Here is a 23909-nt window from a genome sequence, read left to right as displayed (position 1 = left end):
GGCGGTGGCCATGCCCACCGGGTGTCCACACACAGGTGTGAGCAGGGAACCCCCAGTCCCAAAATTAAAAGGCTCAGGGGGGTGGGTGCTCACTGGTGAGGGTGGTCGGGGGGGATGGGGACGCGCTGGCAAAGCGAGTGCCCGCCGGTGAGGATGCTGGCTGATGAGGGTGCCCGCTGGAGTGGGTGTTTGCCGGTGAGGGGGCCTGGGGCGGTGCTGGGTGTCGGTGAGGTGGGTGTTCAGTGAGGCCAGTGGCCGTGGGGGTGGGGGTACGGGGTGAGGACCCATTGTGGGGAGTGTCCACGGGGATGGGTGCTGCCAAATGGGTGAGGGTGGATGCACAGGTTGGGTGGCTACAGGAGTGGATGCTCATGGGGTGGGTGTCCATAGGGGTGGGTGCCCATGGAGTTGGGTGTTCATGGGGTTGGGTGCCCATGGAGGTGAGCATCCCTAGGGATGGATGTCCATGGGTTTGGATACCCACACAGGTGAGCATCCCTAGGCACAGGTGCCCATGGGGTTGGATGCCCATGAAGCTAGATGGGTGAACATCCCCAGAGATGGGTGCCCATGGTGCTGGGTGCCCACGAGGCTGAGCATCCCTAGGGATGGGTGCCCATGGGGTTGGATGCCCATGAAGCTAGATGGGTGAAGATCCCCAGAGATGGGTGCCCATGGAGGTGAGCATCCCTAGGGATGGGTGCCCATGGGGTTGGGTGCCCACGAAGGTGAGCATCCCTAGGGATGGGTGCCCATGGGGTTGGATACCCACGAGGCTGAGCATCCCTAGGGATGGGTGCCCATGGCGCTGCGTGTCCACGAGGCTGAGCATCCCTAGGGATGGGTGCCCATGGGGTTGGATACCCACGAGGATGAGCATCCCTAGGGATGGGTGCCCATGGGGTTGGATACCCACGAGGCTGAGCATCCCTAGGGATGGGTGCCCATGGCGCTGCGTGTCCACGAGGCTGAGCATCCCTAGGGATGGGTGCCCATGGGGTTGGATACCCACGAGGATGAGCATCCCTAGGGATGGGTGCCCATGGGGTTGGATACCCACGAGGATGAGCATCCCTAGGGATGGGTGCCCATGGGGTTGGATACCCACGAGGATGAGCATCCCTAGGGATGGGTGCCCATGGGGTTGGATACCCACGAGGCTGAGCACCCCTAGGGATGGGTGCCCATGGGGTTGGATACCCACGAGGCTGAGCATCCCTAGGGATGGGTGCCCATGGGGTTGGATACCCGCAAGGCTGAGCACCCCTAGGGATGGGTGCCCATGGGGTTGGATACCCACGAGGCTGAGCACCCCTAGGGATGGGTGCCCATGGGGTTGGATACCCGCAAGGCTGAGCATCCCTAGGGATGGGTGCCCATGGGGTTGGATGCCCATGAAGCTAGATGGGTGAAGATCCCCAGAGATGGGTGCCCATGGAGGTGAGCATCCCTAGGGATGGGTGCCCACGGGGTTGGATACCCACGAGGCTGAGCACCAGCAGGGGTGGCTGCGCACGGGTTCACGTGCCCTGCGCCGCTCCCCGGGGCCGCCGGGCAGGGGGTGGCCGGGCCGTCCCGCAGCCGCGGCCGGGGCGGCGCCGCCGGAGGGACCGTCCCTTTCCCTCGCCCCGCCGGGGCGGGCCGTGCCGTGCCGGTGCCCGGGGCCGTGCCGCAGCGCACCGGGCGGGCGGGGCGGGGGGGCGGGGGGGGCCGGGCGGCGGCGGTGCCATGGGGCCGGGGCGCGGGGCGGCGGCGGGCCGGGGGGGGCTGGGGGCCCTGGCGCTGCTCTGGGCCGCGGCCGTGCTGTGCCAGCTGGGCAGCGGCAGCGTCCTGCGCCGCCGGTTCCACGCCGCCGGTTCCCTGCAGCGGCGGCTGAGCGGCGGCGAGCGGCGGGACGTGCAGCGGGAGATCCTGGCCGTGCTGGGGCTGCCCGGCCGGCCCCGGCCGCGGGGTCCCGCCGCCGCCCGCGCCCCCGCCGCCGCCGCGCCGCTCTTCATGCTGGACCTGTACCACGCCGTGGCCGGCGAGGAGGAGGCGGAGGGGGAGGAGGAGGCGCCGGTGTCGCGGCCGGTGCTTACCGGGCTCAGCACCCAGAGCCCCCCGCCCGGCAGCGTCGTCAGCCGCGCCGACACCGTCGTTAGCCTCGTCAATATGGGTGAGCGGGGACACCGGGGACAGGGGGGACACCGGGGCGTGCGGGGATACCGGGGGAACGGGGGCACCGGGGCGTGCGGGGACACCGGGGGACCGGGGGCGCCGGGGCGTGAGGAGATACCGGCAGGACCGAGGACACCGGGGACACCGGGGCATGCGGGGATACCGGGAGGACCGGGGATACCGGGGGGACCGGGGGCACCGGGGCGTGAGGAGATAACGGGAGGACCTGGGATGCCAGGGGGACCGGGGCTACCGGGAGGACCGGGGCGTGCGGGCAGGGTCTAGACAGCTTTGGCAAGACCGGGGGCACCGGAGCAGACCGGGGCACACCGGAGGGCCTGGAGCCTGCGGAGGCACGGAGCCGCACGGGCAGGATCCAGGCGGCTTGGGCAGGACGGGGTCGCACGGGGGGACCGGAGCAGACCAGGGCGCACGGGCAGGACCGGAGCCTGCGGGGGCCCGGCGGGCGCAAGGGTAGGACCGGGCACGGGGGCGGCTGCCGAGCCTCGCACAGCGCAGAGCCCCGGGGGCTCGGGGTCCTCGTCCGCAGCGCCGGGGGGGCACGGGGGGCACCGGCAAGGCCCCGGGGAGTCACCGTGGGGACACCGGGGAGGCACCGGGGAGCAGCACACGGCGGGACAGGGCGCACAGGGCTGCGGGCGGCCACGCTGCCAGGGCTGGGCACAGCCCGGAGCCCCCCTGCCAGCCCAGCCCGACCCCGACCCACACCCCACCGAGCAAAGCTGGTCCCTGGGCCGGCCCTGGCTGCGGGCAGGGCACCGTGGCCGTGTACCGACGGCTCCGAGCATCCCGCCATCCTGGGCTGCTTTCTCAGCGCATCCCTGCCCAGAAGAGCCCCTTGGGCACAGAGCTGAGCTTAATAACCACGGGTGAGGGGCTGTGAGGGACCCGGTGGATGAAACCCGGCTCCACTTCAAAAAAAGGAGCTGGGGAAGGGGAAAGCCGTGCAGCAGGGTGGGCTGAGGGCCATCGGGCTGGGACCAAGCTGAGTCAACTTGGTGAGCTTGTCCCAATCAACCGGATTGCTCCCCCCAAACCCTATCTCCATCATATCGCAGCGGAGGGAGGCTGGAAAGCACCATGGGATGAGGCACCCATGTCGCCCACCCTGCACTCCCCATTTCGGTGGGCACCCATGAGCTGGTTGTGGGGTGAGCAGGATGTGCAGGCAGGCCAGCAGCTCTCTCGTGCCAGCAGCAGGGTGGACCGAATTACCCGCGGTGGTGGGACACTGAATCACAGTTCAAAATAAAATCCTCAAGGTTGCTAATTATTGCTGGAATCCCGTCCAGCTGGTTACTGAGCAATGCCGGGCTCCAGCCACCGTCCAATTTCCAGGCAGTTGCATGAGTGGCAATGCAAGCAGAGCTATTTCCAGCCAGCACCCACGGGACCACGAGCACTCGGGGTGTGAGAGGTCCCCGCACGAGGGCAGGCACCGGGGTGCCCTGAACCTAGCAGGATGAGCAGGCCAGGCACTGGGATACGGAGTGTTCCTCTGCTCATTGCTTTAAGGGGTGTTTGGGGGTCCGTGTCCAGGCATGAGGCTTTTGGGGAGCATCTGGGCAAAGGCTGGGGGATGAGGTGCAGGACAGGGGGTGTCAGGAGGCACAGAGCAGGGGAATGAAGGCAGTGGATTGATTGACATTGATAATATGCAGCTGTGGCCTTGCTTCAGAGGCAGTGGGTTGATTGACGTGGACGATGTGCAGCTCTAGCTCATCCCTGCAAAGGGGTTACATAGCCCTGAGGAGTGTGGGAGAGGAGGCTGGATGAAGCAGGGAGAAGGAGGTGTGTGGTCTGGCCTCTGGAGGATGGAGAAACAGCGTGGACAGTGGAATCTGACCCACGGTAAAGCCTTGCTGCAGCTTGCTAGCTTTGCTTGTGCTGCGACAATTGGTGCCCTGTGTGATGCTCGAACTGATTGGGACTCAAATTGCAACACTGGCCCATGAGCTGCAGATGTGGCTGGTGTCCTGGGCTTGGGGACATGTCCCCAGGGCAAAACTGGATTTGGCTGCTGCACCATGGTGTGCCAAAGGGAAGGTGCCTCACCATGGCACTGCTGAGGACCAGGCAGGCAGGGTCCTTTCCTCTCTGCACCCCTCCAAGCCCCCCAGTGCTCTGAGCATGGGGAGAAACCATCACTGGAGAGACCAGGCAGGGTGGGGACCTGCGCCCTCGGGAGGAGGTGTGGGTGAGGGAGGACTCTGGAGGCATCTCCTGAGGCATCTCCACCTGTTCTTACATCCTCTGTACCGTGCAGGGACGTAAAGAGGCCAGGGAGCTCCCTGGGACTGACCCTGCTGCTCTGGGCAGTGGTCAGGGTGCCCATGGGCTTGGGCACCCACCTCCTGTCTAGAGCCCTTGGGAGTGGGCGGGCCTCAGCGTCCCAGGTTAGCTGAGCCTGAACAGGCAGATACTGGGGCATCAAATCCCAGCTTCCCTGAGCCCTTAAAACAACCCAAAAGCACCAAAATGTGCTTTAAAATGGCCAGGTTTGATGGCAGCCAGGGTGGGACGTTGGGGGAGGCTGGGGAGCCGCCTGGGACACATCAGTGAGGGGTGCTGGTGCCAGGGGTTCTGATGCAGGGATGCTGGCACAGGGTGTTGGTGCAAGGGTGTCGGCACAGGGGTGCTGGTGTGGCGGTGCTGGCACCGTTCCCCTTCCCAGTGCTCCTAGAGCAGCCAGGAGAGTTGGGGAGCACAGCTCCAGCCTTCAATTTGAATGGCTTTGATTTCTGCGGCTTTATCAGGCCCTTCATGTTAATGAAAAAAATTTTTGTGGGAGAAGGCTAGCCTTCATTTGCATGCATAATTTGCTGCACAATTACCCTGATGGGGCATGCAAATGGGCGAAGTCAGTGCTCCATTGGGCACTTGGACCTCTTTGCTCGCAGCCACCCTGCGTAGCCGGGTGTGAGCCAGGCCGGAGCGCGGCTCCCAACGGCACACCTTTTTCCTGGGAAGGGGGAACGGCAAACCTCCCCAGCGCACAAACATGTCCTGGTTTGGGCAAGCAGGGAGCCCTGCCTGCTGGCCAGGGTGGGTGGTGGGGCTGGGGACAGCAAGGGGCACCGGGCGATGGGCACCTGCGGTTGGGGTTGGTGCTGGTGGATCCACCCGTTGCATCCTGCTGAAGATAAACCCCTGTCTGAGCTGCCCCGTGCTATTTCTGTGTGCTAACTGGAGTCAGGTGGGATGTATTTTTAAGCCTGAGGTAAGGATGGGCTTGGAGGTTTCTTCTCGGCCAGGGCTGAGCCACCAGCCGTGAGTCACGGGGCCGTGCAGGGTATAATCACGGAGCAGAGAGGTTTGTAACGGGAAGGTGAGGAGGAGGAGGCTGGCAGTGCCGCAGCGTGCCCAAGCCCCCTGTGACCGCCCCTCAGCCCCACACGTGTCCTCCCTACCCCTCCCCGGTGCCCACCACTGCCTGGGATGTGGCCGGACACCCCCCATGGCTGCTTTGGATGAAGCTCTGCCCCTGGCGGGACATCTTTCTGGCAAACCTTGGCTTCGGGGGGGGTGCCAGGGAGCACCGGGGGAGGAAGACAGGGCACCTGTGCAAAAATAGCTGCAGTGCCCCGGGTGCTGCCAGGAGCCATTAGTGTGGGGTGAGAGACCACGGCAACCTCTTTAATTTATCCAGGGAGTTGGGGTGTGCTGCTCTGCTCCCCACACTTGGCGGAGCATCACCCACTGCCGGCCTTGGCACCCATGCGGGCACCCGCCTTTGCCCCCACACAATTACCACTGAAATCCAGCTGCTGTCAGCAGCAGGGTCAGGATTTCCCCACTCCTGACATCATTTTGCAGCTGTTTGCACCTCCTCTTCCTCTGGGCATCCACAGCGGCTCCGCCAGGAAACCCAGCACGGCTGAGGGACACATGGCAGCATTTTCCAGCAGCGCGGAATGAGCCAGGCTGAGGTGTCGGTGCTTTATCCGCAATCCCCGTGCGTGTCGGAAACGGGAAAAACTTCGCAGATAAAAAATCCTGTCTGGCTGCTTGTAGGGCTGGGGGTGCAAGCAGGGGGTGCTCAGTCCCGTGTCCCACAGCTCCTGATGTTCATCCTGGGAGAATGGGAGAAGCAACGTAGGAGCCTGGCAGAGGCTCGGCTGCGTTCCGCAGCATTTGGGATAACTCCTCTCCCCGCTTCAAAAAGCCTCCGGAGCTTATTTTTTCCCGCTTGCAAGCGAAGGATAGCATCTTCCTTGCATCTCCTTTAAACCTATTTTAGGATTGAGAGCACTTCATGTGGTTGAATATCCTGGCATTTCCTTTTAATTTAGTGTCTGAAATGATCATGGGGACCATTGCGAGCAGCCCAGGACCAGTAATTATGACTGATGCACAGTTTATAGAAACAGAGAAAGTTTACAATGAAAAAGTGCCGCTAAAAATAACCTGGGGAGCAGGACGAAGGGCAGGCGGCCCCGTCACCCCATCTCTGGGAAGAGATGGGGAGCGCACTGGGGCTGGGAGACACAGCAAGGCTCAGCCCAGTCAGACCTGGGCATCCCCTGACAGGGGTTGCATGGCCCCACGGCCATTTATATATATTTATACATCATATAATTTTTTTTTAATATTTTTTTTTCGGATGGGTGAGAATGCACAGCTTGGTTGTGGCGTTCAGCTTTGGGGAAAGATGCAGCAGCTCTTAGGGGCGAGCGGGTAAATGCCAAAGGAGGGGGCAAGGAGAGCGAAGAGCTTGGGTTGGGTTTTTTTAGTGTGTCTCATCCGCAATCCGGATAATCCGCCCACAGATAATTGAGGGTTGGCGGTGTGGCTGAGTCAACCCGCCTCAAATCAATAGCAGGTTCCCAGGCACGCCAGGCTCCTGGCCGGACTGGGGGGGGGGGGGGCCCTGCGCACCCCCCAGCAGTACTTTAGCACCCGCTTTTCCACCTGGGCAAAAGGTGCTGGGTGCTTTCGGGATGCGCCGCAGGCTGCGCTGCAGGGTTGTAATTTTTGAAGCCGTTTATCATTTTGCCAGCAAACAGGGTGATATTGAACCGTATCCAACCTGCTGGTCACCAGCCCCATCCGCATCGCCCCCCTCTGCGCACGACCCCGGTGTCGGCACGGGAGAGGATGCTTCACCCTTGGTCCTGCCCTTCCAAGGGCAGAATCCCCTTTTCTGCTCTGACGGGGCAGAGGAAGCAGGGATTCCTCCCAGTCTGTCATCCCAAGTACCAAGCACCTTGCTATTAAGTCCAGCTCACTTGGTTCAAGGCGCACAGCTAATGGCCTTCAGACTACTCCATCACCTCCGCAGCACACAGATGGGAACGTTTCATAACAAAGTGCTGCTTTAGCAAAGGTTTTCACCCTTCTCCGGGGCTAAAAATCACCCTGGGGTCTTTTTCTGTGTTGTTGGGTCCTTGTGACCACCTTGGCTGGGCCACAGACACCACCCCCCCCCGCCCTTCCCTGGGTGCCAGCCCACCCACAGCATCACTTTGCTGAAAATGCTCGGTGAAGGTCACGGTGATTCTGAGCTGGTGTTGGGGCTCACCTGATGGCAGGGAGCCAAGGGGGGACCCACGAGATACCCAGGTGACTGAAAATACCCAAGGGGACACCGTGCTGTACCTGGGTGTCCCCTGGACCGACCATGGGATGTCCTGCTGGGGGGGTTGTCAGAGGAAAAAAAAAAAAAAAAGAAAAAGGGGAGATGATTCTTAACCTCCATGGTTGTGTTTTGGGGGGGTTAAGGGTTTTGCAAGAGCTACGAGGTGTTGGTGGCTTCGGCAGCATCTTTAATGGTCCAGGAGTGTTAAACCATCAGCGATGAGCTGGGGGGAGACATGGAAAAGCAGAAAAGAGCCCGAGGGGCTGCAGCGGGGAGGGGGTGGACCGGTGGTGTCCCCCCGAGGGGGTGCAGGGGCTGGATCCGGCTCCCCACAGCATCCTCCTGGCCGCAGCAGGAAGCCTCTCTGCATCCGCCCCTGCCCGCCTGGCCCCGGGCTTTTTTTATAACATGGCTTGTGGTGAGCCCAGTAGCTGGAGGGAATGTGGGGTTTTAAAAAAGAAAAAGGGAAAAAAAAAAGAAGAGGAGGGAGGGGAAAAAAAAAAAAAAAACCAAACCAAAACGTGGATGCATAATTAAAATCTCAGTGTTCAGTTTGGAGGGATGCGCCACACTGCTCCCCCCATATCAACAGTGATGGCAGCTTTATGGTGCTTTAAATTTGGAATATTTTTCCTCCAAGAATCAGTTAAAAGTTGCATTGGAAAACACGCGGTTTTATTTATTTAATGATCTGTTTGTTTTCTTTTTAAAACTAAGCACCAGGTCAGAGGGTTTTTTTATGTTGCTTGTGTGCCTGAAGCAGGAGGAGCTTTAATCACTTTAATTATATTCACTCATGGCGGCTTGGAATATTTTTAAAGAACAATTTGAAGAAAATAATTACATATTAAAGAAACTGTGTGGGGCTGCATAAAGAAAGACGGTGGCGGGGTTTTTTTCTTTACAGACTTTAAAAAAAAAGTAGATTTTTCCTTTCCCAACGTGCACCAGATTTCTGTGGAAAGTAGGTATTTCCAGGGAAAAAGAAGGGTTTATTTTTACGGAGCGGTGACCTGACAGTCCCCCCCTAAAGGGTTAGGCTGCAATTCTTGACATTTGCAGGTGACAGGGACCTGTGGCACCCGGCAGCAGCCCCGGGTTGTCCTCGATTTTTGTCCTTCCAGCACCTGCTGCAAGAAAACCCCCAATTCTGCTCCAGACGATCCCACCGTTCCCCAAAATTTGGGGGTTTGGGTGGGTTTTTCACCCTTTGGAGAAGCGCAAAGGGCTGCAGCCCCTAAAGCACGGCACCAGGGGCAGCTTCTCCGTGCTCCAGCCGTAGCCAAGCGCTGATGCTTTTTTATATATATTTTAATTAATAGATTAATTATTAATTTAAACATTTTAATAATTTTATTATTATTTAGGATGGCAGGCTGGAGGATTTACAGCAAAATAAAGTCAGGGTGGATGTGTGCCAAAACAGAGGGGTGGTACATCAAAGTTAAAACTCGTGGGAGAGGAGAGATGGGAATTTGCAGCAGCAGCCAAGAGCTCGGTGGGGTGAGGAGCCCGGACCCAGCAGGATTTGTCCCCACATCAGGTCAGGGAGGGGCTGCAGGCTCAGAGCAGCCCGTCGGGGTGGCTGGTGGCATGGCAAGGGTCTGGCCCAGCCCTCCCTGACCCCTTTGCTCCGCAGTTGAGCAGGACCGGGATATCTTCTCACCAAAGCCCTACTGGAAGGAGTTCAGATTTGACCTGACCCAGGTGCCCACGGGCGAGTCGGTGACAGCCGCTGAGTTTCGCATCTACAAGGCGCGGGGTGCCACCCGCCATGCCAACAACACCCTCCATGTCAGCATCTATGAGATCGCCGCCGAGCACTCCAACAGGTGGGGGGATGGGGATGGAAACAAGGATGGGGATGGGGACAGGGATGAGGATGGAAACAAGGATGGGAAGGGGATGGGGACGGGGACAGGGATAGGGATGAGGATGGAAACAGGGATGGGGATGGGGACAGGGATGAGGATGGAAACAAGGATGGGAAGGGGACAGGGATGAGGATGGAAACAAGGATGGGAAGGGGATGGGGATGGGGACAGGGATAGGGATGTGGATGGAAACAGGGATGGGGATGGGGACAGGGATGGGGATGGAAACAAGGATGGGAAGGGGACAGGGATGAGGATGGAAACAAGGGTGGGAAGGGGATGGGGACAGGGACAGGGACAAAGATGGAAACCAGGATGGGGATGGGGACAGGGATAGGGATGGGGATAGAAACAAGGATGGGGATGGGGATGAGGATGGGGGTGGGGACAGGGACAGGGATGGGGATGAAGATGGAAACAAGGATGGGAAGGGGATGGGGATGGAAACAGGGAGGGGGACGAGGATGGGGACAGGGACATGGATAGGGATGAGGATGGAAACAAGGATGGGGACAGGGATGGGGATGAGGATGGAAACAAGGATGGGGACAGGGATGGGGATGAGGATGGAAACAAAGATGGAGATGGGGACGGGAAGGGGATGGGGCCCTCCCACAAGCACCAGCCCCAGCACTTGCCCTTCCCACCACCATACAAGTGCTGAGGGAAGCAGCACCACTGCAGCCGGCTGTTCCCACACGTTCCCACCAGGCAATGCCACACCCCAGCTTTTCCCAGGGCAGCTGCCAGGGTGCCACCATCATGTCCAGCACAGCCAGAGGCACCAGGAGCCGCCGTCCTGTCCCTGCTGTGCTGGGACCTGTACAGACACAGGCACCGAGGAGTCATTTCCATGAATTATCCCTGGTGCCGATGCCCCTTGGGTGCTGTTACTCACCTGCCTCCCCCCTTCCCCCCATTTCTGCAGGGAGTCTGACCTGTTCCTGCTGGATGTCCAGGACCTGCGTGCTGGGACCGAGGGCTGGCTGGTGTTTGACGTCACAGCCGCCAGCAACCACTGGTTAGTGGATCAGAAATACAACCTGGGGCTGCGGCTCTACGTAGAGACGGATGATGGTAAGCTTGCCTCACCTCCCCGTGCATTTGGGACCAAATCTCCAGGATCCAAAGTCCTCTCATCTCCCCCCTTAGTGCCACAGCAGGCGGTGGTGGGGTTCCTCTCACTGCAATTTTAAATTTCCAGCTGGGAGGGACAGCTCACAGCCTCAGTCAGCTGGGTTTGCAGGCAAGCCCTGATGATGGGGAGGCCTCCTTCATGTTAATGGGGCTCCTGGTGAGGACTGTAATAACCCCATTAACACTTAATGAACTCCCTACCTGGAGGGATCCTCATCTCTGTGCCGGAGGATTAACCCTCTTCTCACCACGGGACAAATCTGCTCCAAAAGTGCCTTTTGCAGGTGCTCGGGCACACGAAGAGCATCTCCGCTCCCATGGGGGAGGTGAATGCCCCATCCATCCCCTTCCCTCCCAGCGCCCGAGGTTTCCTCCCCGGTGGTGAAAGGGAAGATCAGTCATTGGGTTGATCCTTGAATTGCTCTTCGTGACCATCACGTGGTGGCGACGTGCAGGATGAGGCCACCCCGCCTCTGTGAGCTGCCCATTGCACAGCAACAGCCGAGTGGGAGCCCCACGGGCGGGGGGATATCCAGCCTCTTGGGATGCCGAAACCGCAGCTACCCTCTGCAAATTTCCAAGGAGAAAAAAAAAAAAATCCCCTTGCTTTAAGCAAATGAGTTCATTCTGAGAGCAAACCCGTGCGTGCTCCCATCCTTGCAGGGCACAGCGTCGACCCGGGCTCGGCGGGGCTGCTGGGGCGCCGGGGGCCCCGCTCCAAGCAGCCCTTCATGGTGACGTTTTTCCGAGCGAGCCCCAGCCCCCCACGTGTGGCACGGGCGGCCAAGCCCCCCAGGAGGCGGCAGCCCAAAAAGGCCAACGACCTCCCGCATCCCAACAAGCTGCCGGGCATTTTTGGTAAGAGCTTTGCGGGGTGAGAAGTGGTCCCTATGGAAAGCGCCGGGCTCTGGTGCTGCCGTGATCGAGGCACCTGCTGTTAGTAGGGCAGAAATCCCGGGTTTGGTCCCGTGCGAAGCGGAGTAAAGAGCTCTGGGTGTTTTTGGGGAAGATTGAGGTGGTTTGTGGTTCGGGAGGTACAGTGGGTCTGGGGCGATGGTGTCTTGTGGGCTATCTGGGATACCTGAGTCTTGGACTTTTTGCATCATTGCCCTTGGCATTGAAGCCACCCTTGGAGAGCATCACCCCAGGAGGGTGTCACAGCCCCAGGAGGGTGTCCCAGCCCCAGGAAGCCACTTAGGCAGGAGGGATGCAGGAAGCCCCAGCTCTCCCAAACCCATTTATCTTGGAACACCCTCGATGGCAATTCCTCTGTGACAGAGCTGGGATTTAGCCCTTCCCAGGATGAATCCCCCAAACGAATGGATGCAGTGCTTAGGGCCATGGCTTAGTGATGGATTTGGCAGTCCTGGGTTAATGATCGGACTTGATCTTAAAGGTCTTTTCCAACCTAAACCATTCCATGAATCAATCCCAATGTTGGAGCGTGAAATTTCAGGCCAGGCTGAATCTTCTTTTCCTTTCCATGCAACAACGGAGGTTACACTTCTTTGGCTCTTCTGGCCTAACCCCGACAATACAGGCAGCTCATCCCACCCTGGAGTGGGGGTGGCTGCAGCGCGGGGGTGGGATGTGGGGTGCTGGCACCACAGGGCTGATGCTGCCTGTCTCCTCCCACAGACGATGTCCACACCACGGATGGGCGGCAGGTTTGCCGGCGCCACGAGCTCTACGTCAGTTTTCAGGACCTTGGCTGGCTGGTACTTGTCTACCGGGAGAAGTAAATGTAAAAAAATAAAACCACCATTGCTGTCCCCACTCCTGGGCTCCCTCCCAGCCCAGCTTCTCCTGCCATGGTGACCTGCAGTGGTGTGAGCAGCGCGGGGCAGCCGGGGGGGTCCCGCAGCCCCATCCCGGGAGCTGGGAAGGCAAACGTGAACTGCCACCACCCCAAATCCCACCGGTGACCCCAAACAGCTCGTGGCTCAGGCTGGAAAAGCCCTTGCTGCTGGCATGGCCACCCAGGGAGGAGCTGGTTGGGTTGTTTTTGCAGGTGGGGAATAGATGAAGGGGCACTGAAAGCATGAAACCCGTGGTGTAACTGGTGTAAACCCTTTTTTGCAGGACTGGGTGATCGCCCCGCAGGGGTACTCAGCCTACTACTGCGAGGGGGAGTGCGCCTTCCCCCTGGACTCCTGCATGAACGCCACCAACCACGCCATCCTGCAGTCCTTGGTCAGTGCATCCCGCAGTGGCATCCCGTGGGGATGCTGGGGGCTTTGGGGACCGGTCGGAGCCCAGCGGGTCCTGCTGGAGAGCTGGATTTGGGGCTGGGTGCGCCTGGCTTTGAGAGTGTTTTGGTCGGAGGGTGCAGCTCAGCTCCGGCTCCCGATAAAGCATCAGTGGGCTCACACACATCTGGGCTCACCGGGAGGTGCCGAAACAGTAGTTCAGGACATGGATGGAGGGACGAGCATGAGGGCACACTGGCTCTGCCACCAACCGGAGCCAAAAGGGTGTAATGGTGGAGGATTTGTAATTCTGGAGCTCCTCCACCTCTTGATTTTCTGACGCGATCCTGCTCAAGGTTAACAGCAGCGGGAGAGGGGCAAAATGGGCAGGTTTTTTCCAGGTTAGTGGCAGCCTCCCCTTGCAGCAGGCTGGGGTGCAGGAGCAAGCCCGGGGCTTGCAGGAGCCCCCCACTGCTCCCCCCCAGCTGGTGGGCAAGGGCAGCGTGTGGCCCGTGCATCTTCTCCCCGGCCGCGTGCGAGGGTTTCATCCAAGGCTCCAGATAGCGCCGCTGCAGCTCAGCGCCCAAACGTTGGGCTCAGCATATTCCAAGCAGGAAGGCTTTAATGCCCCTTTTTTCCCAAACCCACCCGGTGCTTTAATTTCTGGAATTTCCTGCCCTGTAAGTGTTTGATTTCCCAATGGCGGAGTCACACCGGCTCCGGTGTTCGCGGTTAATTACAGGGAGCGCCGAGTCCTCAGCCCAGCCTTTGAAGGCATCGCCTGGCGGGGTTTAATTTTTGCATTAACTAAGCTGCCAGAGGCCCCATCCAGGGCTGGGCACGATCCTGGCAGTGGCAGGGAGGGGTGCCCTTACCCCCGCCACCCACCCATCACCCCTAAACCCAACGCTCTTCCCGAAATGGAGCCGTTTGGGCAGGACGTGAATCACCTGGCAGCCGGATCTGGCCCTTCTGGGAAGCGCCGGGGCAAAGGCGGCCGGGGATCCGTGCCAGCCCCAGCCTGCGCTGCAAATAGCAGGGTTTGAGAGCAAAAACACCGGACTTCCGAACTGGGAGAGCTCGGCTGCCCCTGCAATAAATTAACCGCACATGTCGGGTAAGGGCAGCAAGGGCTGCGTGCGCCGAGCAGCCTGTGAGCCTCCCCGCTGATGCTGTACGGCAAAATACCAGGATAACCTGTGTCCCAAGCAGGGAAGGAACGAGCCGAAGGAGAGTCGTGTTCAGGGAGGTGGCGTGCACTGAAGATTTTAGTGCGCTGTGTTAAATGTGGGGTGGTGCTGAGCCCTGCAGTATCGCTATTCAAACAGCATCCAGCTCCCCCACCCGCACAGGAGTGAGACCCATGCTGCCCCGATTTATTTTTGTAGCCGTTTTCCTATTTACAGTGAGAAAAGGGCCCAGAAGTCCCAAATAAATGAAGGGGCTGCCTGGCCCACACAGTGCCACGGTGCCCAATCCAATATAAACTGCAGCAAAGCCTGCCCAGCACTTAGAATAAATATTTTTGCAAAAAAAAGCTGGAAATAATCTCCCCATTCACCCAGGTTTTTTGCAGCTATGAGCTGGTTTGCTGCTCCTTTTTTTTTTTTTTCTGCATTGGCCAGCACTCACAGGCTCCATCCTTCCCCCAGGTCCACCTGATGAAGCCCGAGGCTGTGCCCAAGGCGTGCTGTGCCCCCACGAAGCTCAGTGCCACCTCCGTCCTCTACTACGACAGCAACAACAACGTCATCCTCAAGAAGCACCGCAACATGGTGGTGAAATCCTGCGGCTGCCACTGACGGCCAGGTCCCAGCCCGATCCCACCGGAGCGATGGGATGCTGCTGCGTGCATGGAAGAGGAGCTTTCACAGGCTGCATCAGAGCAAAGTCCATTAATAATAATAAGTAATAAAAAGAAATCCCTCCCACCCCTTCCTAGAAGTGGATGTAAATAATATAAAACTTTTATTCTCTTACCGCACTTAATGAGACACATACATATATATATATATATAGGAAAGAGGATTTGTGGCTGGTTACATGTTTTCCTCGTGGCTGATGTTTTTTCCCCTCGTGCTGCTGGTTCCCAGGCTGCTGCAGTCGCTGGTGGAGGCAGTTTGGGCTGAAGGGTAACTAGGACGAGGGAAGCAACATCCAGGTTGCTCTGGGATTGAGCTGTTTCTAACCATCTCCAGCTAACTAACCCACCTCTACCCAGCGCTTTTAATTCCCTTCATGAAAACACCCTCAGCCAGTTAAGCAGCTGGCTGACTAACCCGCTCCTGTTTACTTAAAGTTCACAAAACTCAGCCAGTTGGGAAAAAAAAATGTTAAAAAAAATCCGTATTGAGCTATGACACTGTTATAAAATAAACACCTAGTTCAGAAAGTAAACACCTAGTTTCTCTTGCTCTTTGTTTTTTAATAAATGTCACAGCACAGCAGCACTCTGTTCGGCGGATGGGATTTCGCAACGAAGAAATATTCGGGATCGGCTAAAATTGCACCTATTTGCTTGAAAACTAGCCCTGCCAAATTGTGGCGATGTGAGTTTTAGGTCAGGCTGTGTCCCCCTGGCTGGGACAGTGGCTGCGCTCACCGGTGGATGCATCCCAACAGGGCTGTGACCACACCGGCCCCGGGCAGCTTCCCTGTGCTATTTGCACAATTAAATTACTTATTTGCTCGGATTTTAAAAGGAAAAGCCTTGCCCTGTTTCTCAGCTCGGGTACCCGCGGAACCTTGCATCACTGGACAAGTAACAAACCTGGCTTAGCTGAATGCAAAGGAAAAAAAATCCCAATCAACCCACCAAAGTAAGAAAGAGCTGCTCCCTGCGGATGCCTGGCTTCCCGAGAAAAAGTCTCGCTTCTTTGGAAGGATTTTATCTGCTAATTCCAGATGAAAACCAGCTCAGGATGGAATTGTGGCTCCGTGTGACCCGGTCCCTCTGCAGAGAAAGCCCAGGGCTTCCCTCAGCTTCCCCACCGAGGTTCAGGTGTTGCTGGAGGTGTCTGCAAGGACTATCGTCAAAACTTCGAGATTTAAAGGACAAAAGGAAGGGGAATGCTGGGCTGGTTTTTTTTCAGGTACCACATCTGAGTGCTCCCCCCTCACCTTGTCCCAGCAATAGGCAACGCACGACCCCCAGTGTGGGAAACAAGCAAGTGAATAAAAGCATCCCCGTGTCCACTCCGGAAAAGCACCACCCCTGGTCTGTGTGACAAAACCCCAAACCCCCAGTTACACAAGCACAACCCTTCCTCCCCACGGGCACACATTCCCAGAAGTACCCAGTGCCATCATTTCCTAGGAAATCCCAAATCCATCACTTTCCACCCACGCCGTTACCTTCACGGTGCACAGCCAGAGCTACCCACCGCTGGGAACTCTAAATGGATGTGGCCATCCCGCTCCGCAAACCGGTTTGGAAACTAAACTCCTTCCTACAGCCACATCACCCTTTTTTTTTTTTTTTTTTTTTTTTTTTTCCTTCTTCTTCTATCACCCAAAGAAAGGGCTTCTTCATTTCCTGGGACTTCTGGTTCCAATCTTATTCTCCCACCTGCACATCCCAGTAAATGTCCTTCCCCTCGGATGGAGAGGGAGTTGGACCAGGCTGGTTTCCCAGCAGGACAGCTGCCAGCCAGGGACATGCCTCCCTCTGCTGATGGGAACGAACACTACGAAGCCAGGGACACGCCAAAAACGCCTTCAGGAAAGCCTGCTACAGAAAAATCACGATTGACTCCACTCTGCTCTTCTTGCCCATCCACGGGCAGCTTTCCCTGGAGCCAGGATTTAGGCACTGGATTTGAGAAGATGAAGGCAAATGCAAAAAAAAAAAAAAAAAAACCAAACAAGAACCCAAAAAAGCATCTCTGCTTAAAAGCAAAGCCCATCCTCCGACGGTGAGCATTCAACAGCCAGGGGAAGGTCCTCAGTATTTTTAAAACGAGGTTTTATTTTTACCAAACGTCAAGTCCTTCCAGCACACAGCAGCAGAGCCAGCCCTGCCCCGCTCGGGGGGCGCAGGCTGAGAAGCGATTTATCCTCGCGGGGTCAGACCCCCCCAGCACTGTCCGCAGGCACCTTCGCACCACACTTGGCAGGGCAATTCCGACAGAAGCCGTGGGAGCGGGGCACTGCTGGGGGGTCATGGGGCTGCCCCCACCCCAGCCCCTCCGCGCCAGGCTCACCCCATCCAGCCCCCTTCCCAGAGCCGAGCTCACGGGCACTCCCCGCAGTCCGAGATAATCACCTTCTGCTTCGGTTTCCCATCTTTGGTGCCCTGAGCCTTTGGGAAAAGAGCAGCAGGAATTAAAGGCACGAAGTCCAAGGGCAGGAAGGAGGTCGGCTCTGCCACGACCCCCCTGCTGCCGGCACCTACCTCGATCTCCCGCACCACGTCCATGCCCTCCGTCACCTCCCCGAACACCACGTGCTTCCCGTCCAGCCAGTCTGTTTTATCGCAAGTGATGAAGAACTGGGACCCGTTGGTGTTTGGGCCAGAGTTTGCCATCGATAAGAGCCCTGTGACCAAAAAATGCGGTGTTACGGCTGGGGAGGGAGCGAGGAGCTTCAGCTTTGACCCAAACCCATTCCCATATCCTGCAAAACGCTCCTGGTTTTAGGAGAGCCTCTGAATGTTCAGCTCTACAGAAACTCTCGGAAACCAAAAATGTCAAAACACTTGCAAGCATGAAAGGAGGGAAGGGGTAGAGATTGCTCATCTATTTTCAGCTGCAGTAATAGAAAACCTGTTTGGAGATAAACCTGCTTGCTTTTTTGCTTTCCTCCTCTAAAAGCAAACAGGAGAGCAGCTCCGAAACGCTTTCTCCATCATGCAATAGCAGAAATTAACGGTGCATGGATGGAGAGTGCACGACGCATTTCTGCTTGCTGAATGCTGGCAGCACACGATGATCTGACCACAGCAGATCACACCACAGCAGAAGTGTGTGGCCAACGTAGATTATAATTCAGGGTTATAATATCAACACAGTCTAGGTGAAAACAGCCCAAGCGTGGCCCCTGGAGGACACTGAGCCATTCTGCTCTCCAGCCCCTGCCCGAGGAGTCGGCTCTACCTGGCCCCGTGTGTTTGAGAATGAAGTTCTCATCATCAAACTTCTTCCCATAGATGGATTTGCCTCCAGTGCCGTTGTGGTTGGTGAAGTCACCGGCCTGGCACATGAACTGGGGGATGATGCGGTGGAAGCTGCTCCCTTTGAAGCCAAAGCCCTTCTCGTGGGTGCAGAGGCAGCGGAAATTCTCTGTAGGGGGGCAAGGGGGAGAGGGGTGAGCGCTGCGGCGCAGCTCGAAGCCACCCTGCCGGGGAGGCTGATCCTCTGCTCACCTACGGTCATGGGCACCACATCGGAGCGCAGGAGGATCTGCAGCCGCCCCACAGGTTTGTTTCCGATCTTGATGTCCATGTAAACCTGAGGGTTGACCCGGGATTTCTTGGCAGGAGGCTCGCCCTGGGCAGGAGTAGAAAAAAAAGCAAATTGAGATGACATTCCTCTGCTCTGCCTCCAGAGATGGCTGGCCTCATGCTCTCAGCCGTGGGGACCGCAGGGATACAGACAGCTCCGGTTGGTCTTCCTACCTCCTGCACCTCTGTTTTGGGGGCCTCTGCTCCTCCCTCCTCCGTGTTCTCCTCCAAAGTCTTTCCCGAAAACTTCTTCAGCCAGTCGTCATCCGACCAGACTGCGCCAGCAAAAGGAAGGGTCAGAGCACAGGAACCGAACCGAAGAGCCGCACGCGAGCGCGCACACAGCTGCACGGCTCAGCGCTCAGCACGGCGCTGGCAGCAGGATCGCACCCAGCTGGCAGCTGCCTACCCCACAAGACACGGCGTGCGGGGAAATGAGAGACAAAGTCATCTCTTCTTCCTCCCACACGTCGCTGGGGGCTCACGGGCTGTTGGCTGCAACTAGCCCCACGCAGGGCAACTGCTCAGCCCGGCCCTAGCTCCATCTGCCTTTACAGATGTGGCCAGATGTGCAGGTAATTCTACCAGGCCCATGTGTGTGTGCGTGCCATGCCCTCTGTCAAAGGGCATGAAGGCAGTCAGAAGTGCAGCCAAGAGCGTTTCCACCCAAGGAATTTGGGAATATTTGGGGTTATTAGGTTATTATTTAGTTATTAGGATGCTGCTCAGATCCACAAGATCCCCAAAGAGGAGGCGGAGCAGAGCTCTCTGCCTCAGGGTCTGGAAAGCGGAAAGGCTCTCTGGGGGCTGTGCTCCCTGCCCAGGCACCAACTCACCGGGCCTGGATGATCCTTCTTTAATTCGCATTGGTTTGGCCAAGTTCACACGGATTGTCCTGCCAAAGAGCTCGGACTCGTTCTACAGAAGCAAAAAGCACAAAACCCACCAACAGGTAAAAAATCTCCCTGCCCCCCAAGCCCACCCATCCCCACCCCCCATCCCAAGGTCAAACAGAGCCTCCCCCGTGCAGCCCCACACCACGCCGGGCTCCGCTCTGTGCCACGGGGAAGGCGGTGGAGCCCCGCAGCTCCGTGGGCGAGCGGGAGCAGCATCCATACCATGTTGTCAATAGCCGCCGCCGCATCCTGCCGAAAAAAAAAAAACAACAACAAAAAAATCATTATCCTCATTTTTCCTCTCTATAGCTTTAAAAGCAAGGCTCAGCCAATACGTGCTGCAGCATTTTGTGGCAAAAAAAAAAAAAAAAAAAAGAATGGCCAAAGGGCTGTTTTCCTAAACCTCAGCTCCCCCAGGGCTGTAGGAACGGATGGATCCTGCGTGAGCCGCATCCATACCAGTATCCGGGGCTCACCCCCCGGCACTCAGGGCGGCACATCTATCTTATTTAAGATGCTTTATTGTTTATACCGGCACCTGGGAGAGGAGAGACCTTACGTATGAAGCCCAAGACAAACTGTAAGGTGACAGATCTATGCAGCCACTGGTGCTGAGGTCCAGGGACCGCAGGGAGCAGCCGGGCTGGCAGCGGCCACGCTTTAGCCCAAAGAAAATGGGAAAAGCGGGAACTGGGAAGAGCCGAGCAGCATCTCCCGCTGCTGGAGAGCGATCCGAGGCTGGGGAAGTTATTCCTGATGCCTCCACCGAGCGCCGCGCCAGCCCGGTGCCTCCGCTCGGCCCTCGCTCACCTCCGCCAGCTCGAACTCGATGAAGGCGAATCCCCGGTGCTTCTCTGCGGGGGGAGAAGCGAGCGGTCACGGGCAGCAAAGGCACCGCGGTCCCACGGGACCCGGACACTCCCCCCCGAGCTGCTGGGCAGGGGGTCCGGGCCCAGCCCCCGCCCCGCCACTCACCCGTCTCGTAGTCCAGCGGGATCTGGATGTCGGTGATGTCCCCGAAGGGGATGAAGGCGGCGTGCAGCACCTTCTCGTCCACCTCCTCCGCCAGCCCACCTGCGGGGCGGCCAGCGGTCAGCGGCACCCCCCGGCCCCGCCGCCGGCCCCCCCCGGCCCCGCCACTCACCGACGTACAGCACCCGCTTGGTGGCGGCCATCTTGGGCCCGGCCCGGCCCGGAACCGCCGCACGCCCTTCCGCAGGGGGGGGCGGGGCGGCCCGGGGGCGCTGCGGCTTAACGGAAATTCTACGTGATTTACCCAAACCAAAGAGCATTTGGCGCCGGGACCCCCCGATAAACAGGCAGCTGCACGGAGCAGGCGTGTGCTCCGCCCGGGCAGGCGCTCCGGGGGGACGCTCGCTCCGGGGGGACGCTCGCTCCGGGGGGACGCTCGCTCCGGGGGGATGCTCGCTCCGGGGGGATGCTCGCTCCGCCCGGGCAGGCGCTCCGGGGGGACGCTCGCTCCGGGGGGACGCTCGCTCCGGGGGGACGCTCGCTCCGGGGGGATGCTCGCTCCGCCCGGGCAGGCGCTCCGGCGGGACGCTCGCTCCGTGGGGACGCTCGCTCCGTGGAGACGCTCGCTCCGGGGGGACGCTCGCTCCGTGGAGACGCTCGCTCCGTGGAGACGCTCGCTCCGGGGGGACGCTCGCTCCCGCAGCATTACCGCCTGCTCCGTGATCAAATAACACGTTTATCCCAAAAAAATAGTTTCCAACGCATTTATCAACACCACCGCCAAAAGGCGGCCACCTTTAGAGGATAAAATAGCAACAGAACTGTTACAGATTTGCTAATGGTTAGAATTAAATAACTTTATTTGATTTTATAAAATAATTTTAATAGAAATATAGAGGAATAGGAAATATATTTTAATGAAACTAGTAGTTGTACAACAAAGGCTGCTATGAAATCCTCTGTACAGCCCTGTACCAAGGCCAAGAACTGAGAGCAACCAAATGAAACAACTCACAGTTACCTGCCAAGAAATCATGAACTTCAATAATTGATGTAAAAAAATTGTATGGAATAGGGACAATAAGTTAAGTGTAAACATATTTACTCAAAGAATGTAGGTATAGTAATTAGGTCATGTAACCATAGTTTGAAAGAAATAATTAATGAAATAACTAATGAAAGGAGGAGTCTGTTTCTCTAACTTTCGCTAACAAGGGGCCTGTTCGTAAGTTATCTAGAGGGAGCGACTAAAAGAAACAAGCAGAAGCAGCAGATGGTCGACAAGGACATAAATTATCTCAGACCAATAAGAACACTGCAAACTTGCAAGACCATCACATACCAGGCAAAAGGTAAAAAGTACACCATGAGGAATCGGCTTTCCTCCCAAAGACCCCTGTCCACAATTCTTGGAAGAATTTGCACGAGCACGAAGGACTGATAAGCTAATTAACATATGAAGCGAGAATATGTTAATGATTTTCAGGAAATACTATGTTTATGCATGAATGAGTTCTATATGAGGTGTCTGATTTTGAAGCTTGGTGTGCGTTGATTGTGAGAGGACTCGCTCACACACCTGGCCATCAATAAAGAAGCATCTGCTTATCTGCATCACATTGGTGTTGACAAGTTCTTCATTCTGAGATTTCGGTAACAGAACCTTTATGTGGATAACTGGCTAGCTGAAAAAGGTCTCATAGACATAGTCCAGCTGGCTGGACAAAAATGCACATCGCTCTCAGCTTATCTGAAGTAAAGCAAAATACACCGTCTTTGGCTGTTTTTGTTACACAATAACAGGAAGATTTCACTGGGAAAAGAATGTTGCAGGTGGGAACAGATAACTACAGAAGAGAAACTAGGGGCGGGCTTGGTATTTAGGCAACTAACCAATAATGAGCTTAACTTTTGTAATATGTATGAGCTAATTATAACAAGGCATAAAAGGTGACTGTAAGAGACAATAAACGAAGTCTGCTGATCACTCATATTGAGTGACTGTGTCTTCCCTCCGTCGCGACAAATGGCGCCCGAACAGGGACCCTAGAGAGGCCTGAACCTGCGAGCCACGGTTCGACGGAGATTCGGGTACCGGTCCTGAAAGCAGCGCAGGAGGCGGCAGGGCACAGTCCCCGCGCCCGGGAGCACCTACAGAGGGTCCCGCCGGCCACGCGTCGCCGAAGTCTCGCAAAGGCTGCGACAGCGCTGACGAAGGTGTGGAGAGACAAGCGACGTACGATTCGCTCATATGCTTTTTAGAAAAGCGGAGCGTGCAGGACATAGATTGTAAAAAGGCATTACCCGGGTTGTTAGCGTATGGGATAGCAGCCGGGTGCCCCGCGGCAGCCCGGCAAGGCCCCTTCCCCGCCGCGGTTTCTCTCCAAGGCGGCACCCCTCCCCCCTCCGATGGTCGCCATGGCGATGCAAGCGGCCAAGCGAGCTAACATCCGGCTGCCCCCAGAGGTCCATCGGATCCTCTATATTCGGAACCTGCCGTATAAAATCACAGCGGAGGAAATGTATGATATATTTGGGAAATACGGACCTATTCGACAACTCAGAGTTGGAAACACTCCTGAAACAAGTGGAACAGCTTAAGCTTCTCAAGGGAAAATACGGACTTGATTACAAGCCCACAACAAAAAAAAAAAAAAAAGAAAAAGAAAGTGCTTCAGATGTCACCTACAAGAAATGGGTTTCTGCTTTGAACTAGCAAACATCTCTGTGTTTAAAAAGAAGCCTTTTTGCCTTGATGGAGATAATTTATTCTGTATTCTGTATTTATGCTGTATTCTGAATGTGGAAATTGGTTGGGACTAGGAGGCTGGCTTAAAGACATTTTGCAAACCGGATTATTATTTTTGATCATTATTGTAATAATCGTTTTTTGATCAAAACCAGCCAAAATTATTTGTAAGCATTAGGCATATCTAAAGAGAATGCCTTTATTTGAATCGGCAGTTAAGGTGTAGTTTAGTCTGATGCTGTGGGTTTATCTGCTCCTGGTGAATTTTTGAAGTGATGAAATCAGAGATACAAGGTATACTAAGAGTTATGAGGTAATAAGGTAATAATCTAAGTAAGGGTGTTGTCTTTTGTATCTACAAGTGCAATACGCTTTTATGTAGCAGAGAGAAACTTTAACAATAATGTTGCTTGAGCGAGATGTGCATGTGACAACTTGGGAAAAGGCATATCACAACTGGAGTGCAACAGTGTTTCTATGTCTGGCAGAGTGAAATCTTTCAAGACCTGAGTTTAGACAGTCTAAAATAAATTGTTAGTATTCAGAAAACCCATCTAAAGCCTCTTCTGCTTACATAGTCTTATGGAAGTCAACTGCTATTGTAGAGAATTAACCATTTTTTAATACATATTAACAAATACTACTATTTTAACTTGAGGCAGTTGAGTGAGAAATACGTGTAGCATTTGAGGGAATGTCAGCATAAATCGCACTTACAGTAAGACTGCATTTTTAATTACTGTACTCATTAAGATTCGATGATGCCATAAGGCTAAGGCCTTTTATCACAGATTGGTTCTGAACTAAAAGGTGTGTTCACATGTAGATATGCACATTTGTGTTATTTTCCTTAATTGGCTACAAAATAATATAATTAGGTTGGGGACTAGATCTTG

The 23909-nt window shown here is 56.5% G+C and overlaps 2 protein-coding genes across 2 annotated transcripts; one reads left to right on the top strand and one right to left on the bottom strand.

Annotated features, from left to right (window-relative positions):
* Nucleotides 1-1100: 1100 nt before the first annotated feature.
* On the top strand, nucleotides 1101-15353 carry LOC308060777 (bone morphogenetic protein 8B-like). The gene is made up of 7 exons (XM_080379900.1): nucleotides 1101-2155; nucleotides 9396-9588; nucleotides 10559-10707; nucleotides 11431-11625; nucleotides 12406-12485; nucleotides 12850-12960; nucleotides 14609-15353. The coding sequence occupies exons 1-7, from the start codon at nucleotides 1405-1407 to the stop codon at nucleotides 14756-14758; spliced, it is 1629 nt and encodes a 542-aa protein (XP_080236026.1). The 5' UTR covers nucleotides 1101-1404; the 3' UTR covers nucleotides 14759-15353.
* Nucleotides 15354-16903: 1550 nt separating this feature from the next.
* On the bottom strand, nucleotides 16904-20578 carry PPIE (peptidylprolyl isomerase E). The gene is made up of 10 exons (XM_080379901.1): nucleotides 20437-20578; nucleotides 20268-20366; nucleotides 20103-20146; nucleotides 19515-19541; nucleotides 19233-19314; nucleotides 18571-18671; nucleotides 18319-18442; nucleotides 18050-18235; nucleotides 17350-17492; nucleotides 16904-17256 (listed from the first exon to the last, which is right to left on the bottom strand). Exons 1-10 carry the CDS (start codon nucleotides 20465-20467, stop codon nucleotides 17188-17190), a joined length of 906 nt encoding a protein of 301 aa, XP_080236027.1. The 5' UTR covers nucleotides 20468-20578; the 3' UTR covers nucleotides 16904-17187.
* Nucleotides 20579-23909: the final 3331 nt, after the last annotated feature.

This window comes from Falco punctatus (genome assembly GCF_963210335.1).
Source record: "Falco punctatus genome assembly, chromosome: 3".
NCBI classification, from domain to species: domain Eukaryota; kingdom Metazoa; phylum Chordata; class Aves; order Falconiformes; family Falconidae; genus Falco; species Falco punctatus.
This window is presented reverse-complemented; position numbering and strand designations above follow the sequence as displayed.

Coding starts and splice junctions, on each gene's coding strand:
- LOC308060777 (XM_080379900.1), top strand. CDS start 1,405: ATGGGTGAAGATCCCCAGAGATGGGTGCCCATGGAGGTGAGCATCCCT. Junction 2,156..9,395: donor CGTTAGCCTCGTCAATATGG/GTGAGCGGGGAC, acceptor TTTGCTCCGCAG/TTGAGCAGGACCGGGATATC. Junction 9,589..10,558: donor GCCGCCGAGCACTCCAACAG/GTGGGGGGATGG, acceptor CCATTTCTGCAG/GGAGTCTGACCTGTTCCTGC.
- PPIE (XM_080379901.1), bottom strand. CDS start 20,467: ATGGCCGCCACCAAGCGGGTGCTGTACGTCG. Junction 17,493..18,049: donor TCTCAAACACACGGGGCCAG/GTAGAGCCGACT, acceptor TTTTGGTCACAG/GGCTCTTATCGATGGCAAAC. Junction 17,257..17,349: donor ACGTGGTGCGGGAGATCGAG/GTAGGTGCCGGC, acceptor CTTTTCCCAAAG/GCTCAGGGCACCAAAGATGG.